Raw genomic sequence first — 12,837 nt, forward strand, 5'->3', positions numbered from 1 at the left:
TGGCAAGATATTTTCAGGCTTTGGTGATGGGTTGGATATGAACAATGAAGACCAGTAAGGGAATTCTTACTGTTTTAAGAACCACTCCTGGTTTGGGTTTGCTTAGATGAAAGGAGGGAGATGCAGTTTACTGCTAAGGAGGACAAAGAGTGTGGGAAGATCGTGGGTTTGGTTTTGGACACGTGGAGTTTTAGGACCTGTGAGATCTCTGAGAAAAGATGCAAGAGAGCAGTTAGTGTTCTCTTGGCTTGTCTCTCTGCCAGAGGAGAGAGACATGGGGTTCAGAGGAGACATCCATGGGAGGAAAGGTACATATGAGAGTGTTATGCTTATTGTTATGTAGTATAATATAATATAATACCCTGGGGAGAGAAGAGGCCTTATGATAAGCCTTGATTAAGTCCAGAGTATACTGACTTTCAGTAGGAAAGAGATAGCAGGCAGAAGGAGAACCAGGTGAGTGTGATATCATAAGGCAAGGAAAGATAAAAAAGGAGCGGGGAGGCTGGGAGTAGACAAGCTTGATGAATGACAGAACTGAAAAATGTGTGTTAGATTTCAGTGTTGCTGGTGACCTCAGCAGAAGTTACTTCATTCCTGATATTAATTCAGTGCTATCTACTTGTGTGACATGTGTGCATGCGTGCTAAGTCACTTCCATCATATCTGACTCGGCAACCCCACAGACTGTAGCTCGCCAGGCTCCTCTATCCATGGGATTCTCCAGGCGAGAATACTGGAGTGGGTTGCCATTTCCTTCTCCAGGGGATCTTCCCAACCCAGGGATCGAACCCACATCCTTATGTCTTATTGGCAGGCAGGTTCTTTATCATTTGGGCCTCCTAGGAATCCCTGTGTGACATAGGGAAAGTCAGTTAACCTCCTTGATGTCAGTTTCCCCATCTGCAAAATAAGAGAAATGGGGAGAAATAAGAGGTTTTCAAATTCTATTTGTCATAGAAGCTGGGAAACATTGTAGTTATGGCAAGCTTAGATTCTGGTGCCAGATTGCCTGGGTTTGGACATCTAAGTCCCTTGGGCAAGTAGCCTATCCTCTCTCTGCCTGTGTTTCTTCATACATTTAAAAGTGATCACAGGATTGTTGGAAGTACAGTTGACCCTCAAACAACACATGAACTGCATGAGTTTATCATTTTAGATTGTTTTCAGTAGTTAATAGTAGTTAATACTGCAGAATGACAAGATCTGTGGTTGGTTGAATCTGCAGGTATAAACCCTGAATGTCTAGGAACCGGCTAATTGAAAGGTTGGCTCTGAGTCATGGGTGGATTTTTGGATTTTCCACTGCACTGAAGGTCAGCGCCCCTAATTCTCACATTGTTCAAGGACCCACTATACTTTATATTTAGTGAGAAGTGTGTGGGTCCGTCATTATTTATCCAGCGTAGCTGAGTCAGTAAAGCTTCTGCCTGCATTGCGGGAGACCTGGTTTCATTCCTGGGTCAGGAAGATCCCCTGGAAAAGGAAATGGCAACCCACTCCAGTATTCTTGCTTGGAGAATCCCATGGACGGAGGAACCTGGCACGCTCCTGGCAGGTTCATGGGATCACAATAGTCGGACACGACTTGGTGCTCTCTTTCTTTCTTTCTTTGCTGATTAAGTGAATGAAATTGATGGCTCTTAAGGAGAAGTAAGAAGAGATGGTGTGTCGCATCCCCATTTCAAACAAAGCGTTTCCACTTTGATGTTTTTGATGTCTGAAGTCTGCTTATGATCTTGTGTGTAAAGAGTTTCAATGCTAACAAGAACAAAAAGTGACATGTTTCTCCCAATTTGTATAAAATTCCATAAATTCATGAATGCCATACTAGGTACTCTAGGCCAGTGCTTCTTAATCTCAAATGGGTATACAGATTGCCAGGAGTCTGATTCATCAGACCTTGAGTGGGCCCTGTGAGTTTGAGTCTGCATTTTTTCCAAGCTCCCTGGTGAGGCCAGTGATGCCCACCATGGACGATACTTTGCTTGTGTGGCAAAGCTCTTGGAAACAGTACCAAACTAAACTTAACTAAACTGCAGTTTCTCAGTCATGTCCGACTCTTTGTGACCCCATAGACTGTAGCCTACCAGGCTCCTCTGTTCATGGGATTTCCCAGGCAAGAATACTGGAGTCAATGAGATTTTCCTTGAGCATCATTTGTCCAGATGGCTGACCAGTCCAATGTAATGTGACCCGTTGACTTCAGAGATGCACTTTTTCTAGTGAAGGAGACCACAACAGAAGCTTACTCAGAGCAGTCTTGTAGCCACTGCAGACCCCTACTGTGCTGACAGCCCACTTCTGCCCCGGACAGGTGCCTGCAGAACTACATCCCCGCCCACAGCTTAACCCTCTCCTGCCCCGTGTGCCGCCAGACCTCCATCCTGCCCGAGAAAGGGGTGGCCGCACTGCAGAACAACTTCTTCATCACCAACCTGATGGACGTGCTGCAGCGATCTCCAGGCAGCAGCGCCGAGGAGTCCTCCATTCTGGAGACCGTCACTGCCGTGGCTGCAGGGAAGCCTCTGTCGTGCCCAAACCACGATGGGAATGTAAGTGAGGCCCTGCGGGTGCAGTCCTGACTGAGGGGCTGCTTGATGGGGGAGGCTTGGGGCAATCAGAGGGTATCAACCCTGAAACAGGACTCTGCCTGAAAAACGAGTGGTTAACAATGCCTTTACCATCCTCAGATTATTTTGCCTGCTTCCTTTCTCTGACCAAATTTATTTAAATAATAAAAGCAATCTTCATTGTGTTCTCCTTGCACTAATTGTTGGTTTCCCCAGGAGGGCAAAATCACAACTATTTGCCAGCTGGGCATACTTTGACCCACAGAAACATCTGTGTTATAAATTATGGTAGAGATTAAATAGTAGATAAATTCTGCAAACTGAGAATGATTATTAGAATGTTTATTTCAGTGTTTTATTTTTCTTGTGAGGGAAATTTTTCTCATGCTCCATTAGATCCTGTTACTTAATCATAAATAATCTGAAGTTATGTGAATCCCTGATAGGAGATTATAGCCTAGAGTCCAGTCTGTTTCCTGCTACCAGCAAGCATAGTAACTGTTACAAAGTCAGGAGGACCTGTGTGTTCCATCAAAAGAGGAGTCAGAGGAGCTGTGTAGCCTGAAGAGGCAGCAATGCACAGTAGCTCATGGCCAGCTTTGGAGTGGAACCGCTCATTTCCTATGTCAGCTTTGGCAAAGCTTTGATAGATTTACTAAACTCTCTGTTCCACTTCCTCATCGGTAGAAAGAAAGTAATAGTAGTCTACCATACAGGAATAAAGTCCTAGAAAATAGTAAGCTCTTGATAAATATTAGCTATTAAAATTATTTCTAATTAATGGTGGCTTCACTGGTGACTCAGACAGTAAATGGTAAAGAATCTGCCTGAGATGTAGCAGATGTGGATTCAATCCCTGGGTTGGGAAGGGAAGGGAATGGCAACCCACTCCAGTATTCTGTCCTGGAGAAATCCTACAGCCAGAGGAGTCTAGCAAGCTACAGTCCATGGGGTCACAAAGAGTCAGACACAACTGAGCCACTAACACACATACACAATGACTTATTTCACTTTTCGAAAACATAGTGACCACTTCAAAGTGTGTGAAACTGGGACGTCCATGGTGGTCAAACAGCTTCGACTCTGAGCTCCCAGTGCAGAGGGCTCCGGGTTCAATTCATGGTCCCACACACTACAACTAAAAAAGAAGATTCCACATGCTGCAACAGAGATGGGCGCTCCCAAGTGCCACAGCCAAGCCCTGGGGCAGCCAAATAAATAGATAGATGGATAGATAAGTTTTCTTTCAAGTGTTTGAAACTGAAACTAAGGCAACAAGAGGTTGTTAAAGCAATACCTATTAGCCATAGCTAGTAATTGTTCGTTCGCCTCTCATGCCCCTCTCTTCCCGCTGTGCCTCGGTCTCGCTGGCCTCCTGGAGCCTGCCGAGTGGTTTCCCGCCCGGGGCCCTCTATGCCTGGAATGCTCTTTGCCCCTGTTTGTGGCCCGCGTATTCTCATCCTCTGTGCCGCAGCTCAAGTCTCTCCTACACAGAGCAGTCCTGCGTGCCCGCCATCTGAGGCAGGCCGCCGCTGACGCCCAGCTGCCCGCCGGCTCGGCGCGGTCTGCACTGCCGCCATGACGTCCTCAGCGTGCTGCCCGCCGCATCTGTGTGTTTGCCGGCTCTCCCTAGACAGTGAGCTCCCCGCGGTGAGGCCGTGCTCCGCATCCCGCTGGCACCGAGCACGGCGTCCCACGGGCGAAAGCGGACGTGCCAAGAGAGGCCCGCCAGAGGAAGGCAAAGGCTGCTCACGCAGCACGCGCTGAGGCAGCACGACCAAACGTGTGTTCTCTCAGAGCCACGCAGACCATGGGAACGCTCTCTGGAAAAAGGAGGCGGCCTCCGTACGCCCTGGTGGGGAGTGGCTGCTGCGGAGGCGGGAGGCAGGCTGATGAGAAGGGGGCATTCCGTGTGGCTGCGCAGGGGCGCAGACGTGACTTTCTCCGGGTGGTCCTCAGGTGAAAGCAGACAAAAATTACAGAAGCTGTCGCTTATAACTCCCAGCCTTTGGGGGCCAGTTGTTGCAGAAGTTATCATTTAGCTTTTTGGATTATTGCCAGAGAAGCAGTGTGACTTATAGAAGGTTGGCTTCCTAGGTTGTTTCCTTGTGGACACAGAGGGTTGGTGTGGGGTGTTTCCTTGTGGATACAGGGGTTGGTCTGAGGTGTTTCCTTGAGGATACAGGAGTTGGTGTGGGCTGTTTCCTTGAGGACACAGGGGCTGATGTGAGTTGTTTCCTTGTGGATACAAGGGTTGATCTGAGGTGTTTCCTGATCTGAGGTGTTTCCTTGTGGACACAGGGGTTGGTCTGAGGTGTTTCCTTGAGGACACAGGAGTTGGTGTGGGCTGTTTCCTTGAAGACACAGGGGTTGGTGTGGGTTGTTTCCTTGTGGACACAGGGGTTGGTCCGAGGTGTTTCCTTGAGGATACAGGAGTTGGTGTGGGCTGTTTCCTTGAAGACACAGGGGTTGGTGTGGGTTGTTTCCTTGTGGACACAGGGGTTGGTCCGAGGTGTTTCCTTGAGGACACAGGGGTTGGTGTGGGTTGTTTGCTTGAGGACACAGGGGTTGGTGTGGGTTGTTTCCCTGTGGAGACAGGGGTTGGTGTGGGTTGTTGCTTGAGGACATAGGGGTTGGTGTGGGTTATTTCTTTGTGGATACAATGATTTGTGTGTGTTGTTTCCTTGTGGATACAAGGGTTGGTCTGAGGTGTTTCCTTGAGGACACAGGGGTTGGTGTGGGTTGTTCCCTTGTGGCCACAGGGGTTGGTGTGGGTTGTTCCCTTGTGGACACAGGGGCTGTTGTGGGTTGTTTCCTTGAGAATACAGGGTTGGTGTTGGGTTGTTTCCTTGTGGACACAGGGGTTGGTGTGGGTGGTTTCCTTGAGGATACAGGGTTGGTGTGGGTTGTTTCCTTGCGGATACAAGGATTGGTCTGAGGTGTTTCCTTGAGGACATAGGGGTTGGTGTGGGTTGTTTCCTTGTGGACACAGGGGTTGGTGTGGGTTGTTTCCTTGTGGACACGGGCTGTTGTGGGTTGTTTCCTTGAGAATACAGGGTTGGTGTTGGGTTGTTTCCTTGTGGACATAGCGGTTGGTGTGGGTGGTTTCCTTGAGGATACAGGGTTGGTGTGGGTTGTTTCCTTGTGGACATAGGGGTTGGTGTGGGTTGTTTCCTTGAGGATACAGGAGTTGGTTTCTTGGGAAGATTGTGGATCAGAGTTCCATTTTTATCTGGTCCAACCACTGTGCATTTTAGTGTTCAGTTTCTCAGAAGCCTGTAGTCCATATTTTTAACAAGTGACCGAACAGCATGCCTGGTTTCTCACACATTTCTCTGTGTAAAGTAGGGATTGGTTACTTTTGTTTTATAGATAAAGAAACTGAGAATTGACCAGGTTAAGTCGCACAGCTAGTTGACACATCATAAATGCTAGACTCAGAGCAAACAGCATCCTGAGTTTTTTGGTAGCCAAAACAAGAGAGACATTGTGTATTACATTTTTAATTATCTAATTGAAAGCATACCAGGCTATCAATAACTATAGATTTTCTGTGCACTGTACTCCATGGGAGCATTACCATGTAAGTTTTGTAAAGGGAGCTTGAAGGATGTCTTCTTATAACCACAGCTTTTAGTGAATGCTAAGGCTATCTCCTCCTGGGGCCCACATTCTAAATACTAGTCTGAGAAGGTGTCTCTATCACATACAAGAGTTTCCTTAAAGTGTAGTCCAGGCATGGAACTTTCTGGAGATCTGACTTGATAGAGAAGCACAGTTTTAGAAATATTAGAAGACTGCTGTAGACATGGGTCTAAATTTGGGGTGTAAAAGACAATCGTGTGGAAAGATAAATAATGATAGCTAAAAAGATTATATCACTAAGGAATGCCAGGAGTGTCGTGGAATTCAGGAACGAGCTCCCAGCTCAGCACAACTGGAACATGGCGATGTGCCCGTGTGGTGGAACACTGGTGGGCCCCAGAATACAGGGTGAGCCTGGAGAGAAACTGTGATGGGCTAGGGGTGTCATCAAGGAAAGGTTTGACCTACACTCTGATGGCAGTGAGGAAGCATTCAAACCTTTTAAACAGGAGGTGGGTATGTTAGTGGCATTGTGGAGGAACAGAGTAGCAGAGATTGGAGGCTGCAACACCAATTCTGTTTGGTACTGAGTTGTCCAAATGAGAGATGATAACAGAACAAGAAGAGCATTCGTGGATTTGGAGAAGAAAGGAAGAATTTCAGAGAAAAGAGTAGTCTTTTACTTGGTAATCTCTGTGTGTGTTTGTGCTCCGTTGTGTCTGACTCTGAGTTCCCATGGACTGTAGCCCACCAGGGTCCTTTGTCCATGGAATTTTCCAGGCAAGAATACTGGAGTGGGTTGCCATTTCCTACTCCAAGGGATCTTCCAAACCCACATCTTTTTTGTCTCCTACATTGGCAGGCGTGTTCTTTACCTTTGGCGCCACCTGGGAAACCCCTTTAGAATATACCCCCACAAATAAAAAGGCATATAGTAAAATCTGTTGAACTAAGCTATTTAGATGGTGAGAATTTGAGCAATTCAAATCGATCATATAAGTCACTTTAAAAAATTATTTTCTCATTGTGTAGAACAAGTTCCTACACCACAATGAACTAAAATTACATTAGTAACATGTTATAAAGAGACCTCAAATCTTTCTAAAAAGCTTATAATTATTTAACCAAAGAAAATAGAAAAATCAGACTATTTACAAAATATTGAAAGTGGAAACTTTATTTTTTTTTTAACTTTATTAAATGTATAAGATAAAGTCATATCTATACTCAGGAAATTTTATAGGTTTAAGTATTTTCTTTTATTTAAAAATATTCCATTTCAAGATGTTAGGAAAAGAACAATAAAATAAATATGGAACACAAAAGAAACGAAAATAATAAAGACAACCTTAGAGAGTTTGAAAATCCTGAAACAACTGTGTTGATGAATAAATCCAAGAGCTGAATTTTTTTATTAATTAAGTAATTTGATAGAGCACTAAATGGTAAATATAAATTAATTGAGACTAATAAAGAGATGAAAATATTTTAAAATTAACAAGTCAATTCTCTGCTAAAGACTAAGGTATTGAAAGCCTGAATGAAATAGATCATTATCTAAGAAACTACAAATGATCAAGAAAACCCAAGCTGACCTAAATTTTCAACAACAACAAAAAAAACTGGTGAAAGTTAATTTAAAACTGAATGCCTTCAGGACATTCCTGGTAGTCCAGTGACTGGGACTCTGCCCTCCCAGGTGGAGGTGGGGGCAGTGCGGGAGTTGGGGTGGGGCAGATTCAATCCCTGATGGGGGAACTAGATCCCATAGGGAACAACTAAGACCCAGTGCAGCCAAATAAGTAAAAATGTTAAAAAACAAACAAACACTGAATGCCTTCAAACTAGTATAAAACAGATATGATTCTGATTCATAGTCTGTATATTTCTGAACCATAAAAAACATAGGGAGCTCCCAAATTCACCTATGATATACTCATAACTCTTGACATCAAAATCTAGTGAAGACATAAGAAGAAAACCTTGAAAAGAGACACAGATGTACAGAACAGACTTTTGGACTCCGTGGGAGAAGGCGAGGGTAGGATGTTTAGAGAGAACAGCCTCGAAACATGTATATTATCAAGGGTGAAACAGATCACCAGCCCAGGTTGCATGCATGAGACAAGTGCTCGGGGCTGGTGCACTGGGAGGACCCAGAAGGATTGGGTGGAGAGGGAGGCGGGAAGGGGGATCGGGATGGGGAATACGTGTAAATCCATGGCTGATTAATGTCAATGTATGGCAAAAACCACTACAATATTGTAAAGTAATTAGTCTCCAACTAATAAAAAATAAATGAAAAAGAAAAAAAAGAAGAAAACCTTGAGTCGCTAATTTTATAAAAGTAGCTGTACGATTCTTATTTAAATACCCCAGCAAACTTGTACCATATAAGAACACTTACTAATTAAGAAAAATATAAATATCAGAAGAGAAAATGAACACAGAACTTTAAGAAAGTCAGAGGAGGTATGAACATTTGATAATTGTAGGAGGAAATAAATGTTAAGCGTCACAAAGAATTCTTCAAGACTGTTTTCTGATCATGCCTAAGCAATAGAGACCCTTGGATGCCACAGGCTGCTAAGAAGAAACACTCTCAGAGATGCTAATTCCAGCAAAAGTAAAGAAGCCTTTGGGTAAGACCTTCCCTTGTTTCTCTACCAAAAATATCACATCAAATCACATTGAAAATTAACTCTAAAGAGTCAGATCTTCTTAGAGGTATTTTGAGCACTTTCTCTATGCTGAGTCATTATGATTCTTTGGTATCCTAAGATGTGTAAACCAGCAGGAGGCCTTGGAAAATTAACCGCGCTTCTTTAATCATTCTATTGTTCCATCATGGATCGTAGGAGTTCACTGCCGCTGCTTTGAAACAGGGGTCCTCATTGCATATTCAAGCCAAATGCATGCAACTTTACAGATAATTGGCTGCAGTTAATTGCCACGGGTAAATCTCTGAAAACAATTCAAGCGTCTGAAGGTTAATAAAATTGGGTAATTAACAATGAAGCCGGATGTTGCCATCATAAACTGCCTGGTGCTGTTAGCACATGTGGATGAAAGCCTGTCACTTACTTTAAGTGCTGTGACACTATCTGTCTTCTAATTAAACTGCCACCGCTGCATTGTTCAGATACAAAGAAAAATGGGAATAATGGTCAGTTATTTAAGAGGTTCTTTGCACTTGAACACCAGACATTTGAGCTCATGCCTTAAAGTCCCAAAGCACAAATAATCCTTGAGCCCTGTTGTTGCTGGCTTAGATGCCTTACTAAGGAGGACATTAAGAGGTGAGGAGGAGAGATCCTCATGAAGAATGCCTTGTCAAGAATCAGCCCCCGTTTCCAAAAGCCTCTGGGTTGGCTGCAAGGCCCTGACCATCTTTTACAGCTCGTTATTATGCACATAGTCCTGCCATCCTCTCTTCTAATGAACCCAAATGTTGCTACCTGTCAACAACTGCAAGCTCATCCGGGCCACCCAGCACTAGGAGCACCAGGGTTATCTCACCCAAGATGGACGAGTTCTGCTGGGCCACTCTCTCCTATAATGAGGTCTCAGCTTGAGTCAAAGCTGTCAGAACCAAGGACAAGCATTAACTAGTTGCTGATGTTTCAAAATGATTTCAGGGCCTTTGCTTCCCAGGAAACAATTAGGACTCAGTACCAGGGACAATTCAGAAAACTAAGATCATGGCATCTGGTCCCATCACCTCATGGTAAATAGATGGGGAGACAGTGGAAACAGTGTCAGACTATTTTTTGGGGCTCCAAAATCACTGTGGATGGTGACTGCAGCCATGAAATTAAAAGACGCTTACTCCTTGGAAGGAAAGTTATGACCAACCTAGATAGCATATTAAAAAGCAGAGACATTACTTTGCCAACAAAGGTCTGTCTGGTCAAGGCTATGGTTTTTCCAGTGGTCATGTATGGATGTGAGAGTTGAACTGTGAAGAAAGCTGAGCACCAAAAAATTGATGCTTTTGAACTGTGGTGTTGGAGAAGATTCTTGAGAGTCCCTTGGACTGCAAGGAGATCCAGCCAGTCCATCCTGAAGGAGATAAGTCCTGGGTGTTCATTGGAGGGACTGATGCTGAAGCTGAAACTCCAGTACTTTGGCCACCTCATGCGAAGGGTTGAGTCATTGGAAAAGACCCTGATGCTGGGAGGGATTGGGGGCAGGAGGAAAAGGGGAGGACAGAGGGTGAGATGGCTGAATGGCATCACCGACTCGATGGACATGAGTTTGAGTAAACTCTGGGAGTTGGTGATGGACAGGGAGGCCTGGCGTGCTGCGATTCATGGGGTCGAAAAGAGTCAGACACGACTGAGCAACTGAGCTGAACTGAACTGAACCAGGGACAGTTACGCAGGTCTGCTGCTGTCTCTTCAAAGATAACAGTCTTTTAAAATTGAGGTAAAAATCAGATAAAATTCAACTTTCTAACTACTTTATTAATTTGTTACATTTTTACTTGATGTGGATCTCTTTAAAAAGTCTTTATTGAATTAGTTACAATACTGTGTTTTATGTTTTTTGTTTGTTTTTTTTTGCCAAGAGGCATGTGGAATCTTAACTCTATGACCCATACCCTCTGCATTGGAAGGGGAAGCCTTGACCCAACTGTATTGCCAGCGAAGTCCCTATTTTCATCACTTTTTATTTTGGCTGCACTGGATCTTCGTTGTGGCGAGAGGGGCTACTCTTCGTTGCAGTGTGTGCGCCTCTCATTGCGGTGGCTTCTCTTGTGGAGCAGTAGCTGCAGCACGTGGGCTCAGCTGCCCCACAACATGTGGGATCAAACCCACAGCGCAGGGATCAAACCCACATCTCCTGCATTGGCAACTGGATTCTTTACCACTGTACCACCAGTGAAGCCCTTTTAGTATATTGAAAAGGTTGTGCAAACATCACTACTAATTCCAGAAGTTTTTCATTATATCCTCCAAGGAAACTATGTACCTACTAAGCAGTCATTCTTCATCCCCTCCCCACCACCCCAACCCTTGGCACCCGCCACCTGCTTTCTGTCTCTAAGAATATGTCCATTATGGACATTTGATATAAATGCAATCCTACAATATGTGGCCTTTTGAGTCTAGGTTCTGTCATTTAGCATAATGTTTTCAAGGTTTATCTATATTGTAGTGAATATTAGAACATCATTTGTTTCTTTATGGCTAAATAATATACCACAATTTATAACCATGAATTTATCCATTCATGTGTTGATGGATATTTGGGTTGTTTCCACTTTTCACTTTGAGCTGTTATAAATAAAGCTTCTGTAAACATTCATGTACAGTTTTTGCATGTACATATATTTTCAGTTCTCTTGGGTTGCTGGGTCATATGGTAGAGCTGAGCACCAGCAAAGTATGAGAGTTCTGATTTTCCATATTCTTCCCAACACTTGTTATTGTCTGATTTTTTGAGTCTAGCCCTCCTAGGTGCTGTGATGTCTCATTGTGGTTTTGATTTGCATTTTTTTAGTGACTAATGATGTTGAGAGAATTCTCCTGTGAAAACTGGACATTCATTTAGCTTCTTTGAAGAAATGTCTATTTAATTCCTTTGACAATTTTTGAATTGAGTTCTTGAGTTAGAGTTTTTTTAATATGTTCTGGATACTGCATCCTTATCAGATGTATAACTAGGGAATATTTTCCCCATTCCTTTTATGTTTCTGTTACTGCCCTTTGATACACAAGTTTTTAATTTGATAAAGTCCAATTTATCTTTTTTATTTTGGCTGTGCTTTTGTGTCATATCCAGGAATCTGGTGCCAAGTCCAAGGTCATGAAGGTTTAACCCTATGGGTTTTTTCCCAGGATTTTTAAAGTTTTAGCCCTTACATTTAGGTGGTTAATCTATTTTGAGTTAAATTTTATATATGCAGTGAAGTAAGGTTTCAGCTTCATTCTTTTATATATCCAGTGGCTTTGACACTATTTCTTGAAAAAATTGTTTCCCTCATTGAGTGGTCTTGGCATCCTTGTCAAGAATCAATTGACCATAAATGTATTGTTTTACTGCTGAACTCTCAATTCTATTCCATTGATCTATATGCCTGTTCTTAGGTTGGTAACACAGTTTTAATTACACTAGCTTAGTAGTAAGTTTCAAAATTTAGAAATATGAGCCTTCCAATTTTGCTCTTCAAACTCTTTTTTAAGATTGTTTTGGCTATTCAGGATCTCAGTGCAATTCTCTATTAGTTTAGGAACAGCTTGTTCACTTTTGTGAAAAAAAGAAGTTAGAATTTTGATAGCTGTTTCATTGAATTTGTAGATCAGTTTGGGGAATACTGTGCTGTTAACAATATTAAGTCTTCCAAGTCATAAGTATAAGATATCTTTCTATTTATTTCCATTATTATTTAATTTTTTTCAACAATATTCTGTAATTCTCAGTATATAAGTCTTAAACTTTCTTGGTTAAATTTATTCTTTAAATATTTTATGTTCTTTTGGATGCTATTATAATGGAATTTTCTTAAATTAAGTTTTTGATTTTTCGTTGTTAGTGGATAGAAATACAACTGATTTTTTTTCGTTGATCTTGTATCCTAAAACTTTACTGAATTAATTTGTTAGATCTAATATTTTATTGTATGTATGTGTGTGCATGTGTGTATTCTTGGAGGTTTTCTCTGAATAGAGAAATT

At 42.9% G+C, this 12,837-nt stretch overlaps 1 protein-coding gene across 9 annotated transcripts in view; it reads left to right on the forward strand.

Moving 5' to 3' along the window:
* Window positions 1–12,837, forward strand: part of TRIM2 (tripartite motif containing 2) — a 174,847-nt gene that overhangs the window by 121,533 nt on the left and 40,477 nt on the right. For 8 of the 9 annotated variants that reach the window (XM_065903715.1, XM_065903709.1, XM_065903708.1 and 5 more), the window contains one exon: window positions 2,318–2,555. In XM_065903715.1, the coding sequence (XP_065759787.1) occupies window positions 2,318–2,555 (238 nt within the window). The remainder of the gene's footprint in view (window positions 1–2,317; window positions 2,556–12,837) is intronic. The other variant, XM_065903716.1, reaches the window with a different exon arrangement.

Source organism: Muntiacus reevesi, chromosome 13 (genome assembly GCF_963930625.1).
Source record: "Muntiacus reevesi chromosome 13, mMunRee1.1, whole genome shotgun sequence".
In the NCBI taxonomy this organism is placed as follows: domain Eukaryota; kingdom Metazoa; phylum Chordata; class Mammalia; order Artiodactyla; family Cervidae; genus Muntiacus; species Muntiacus reevesi.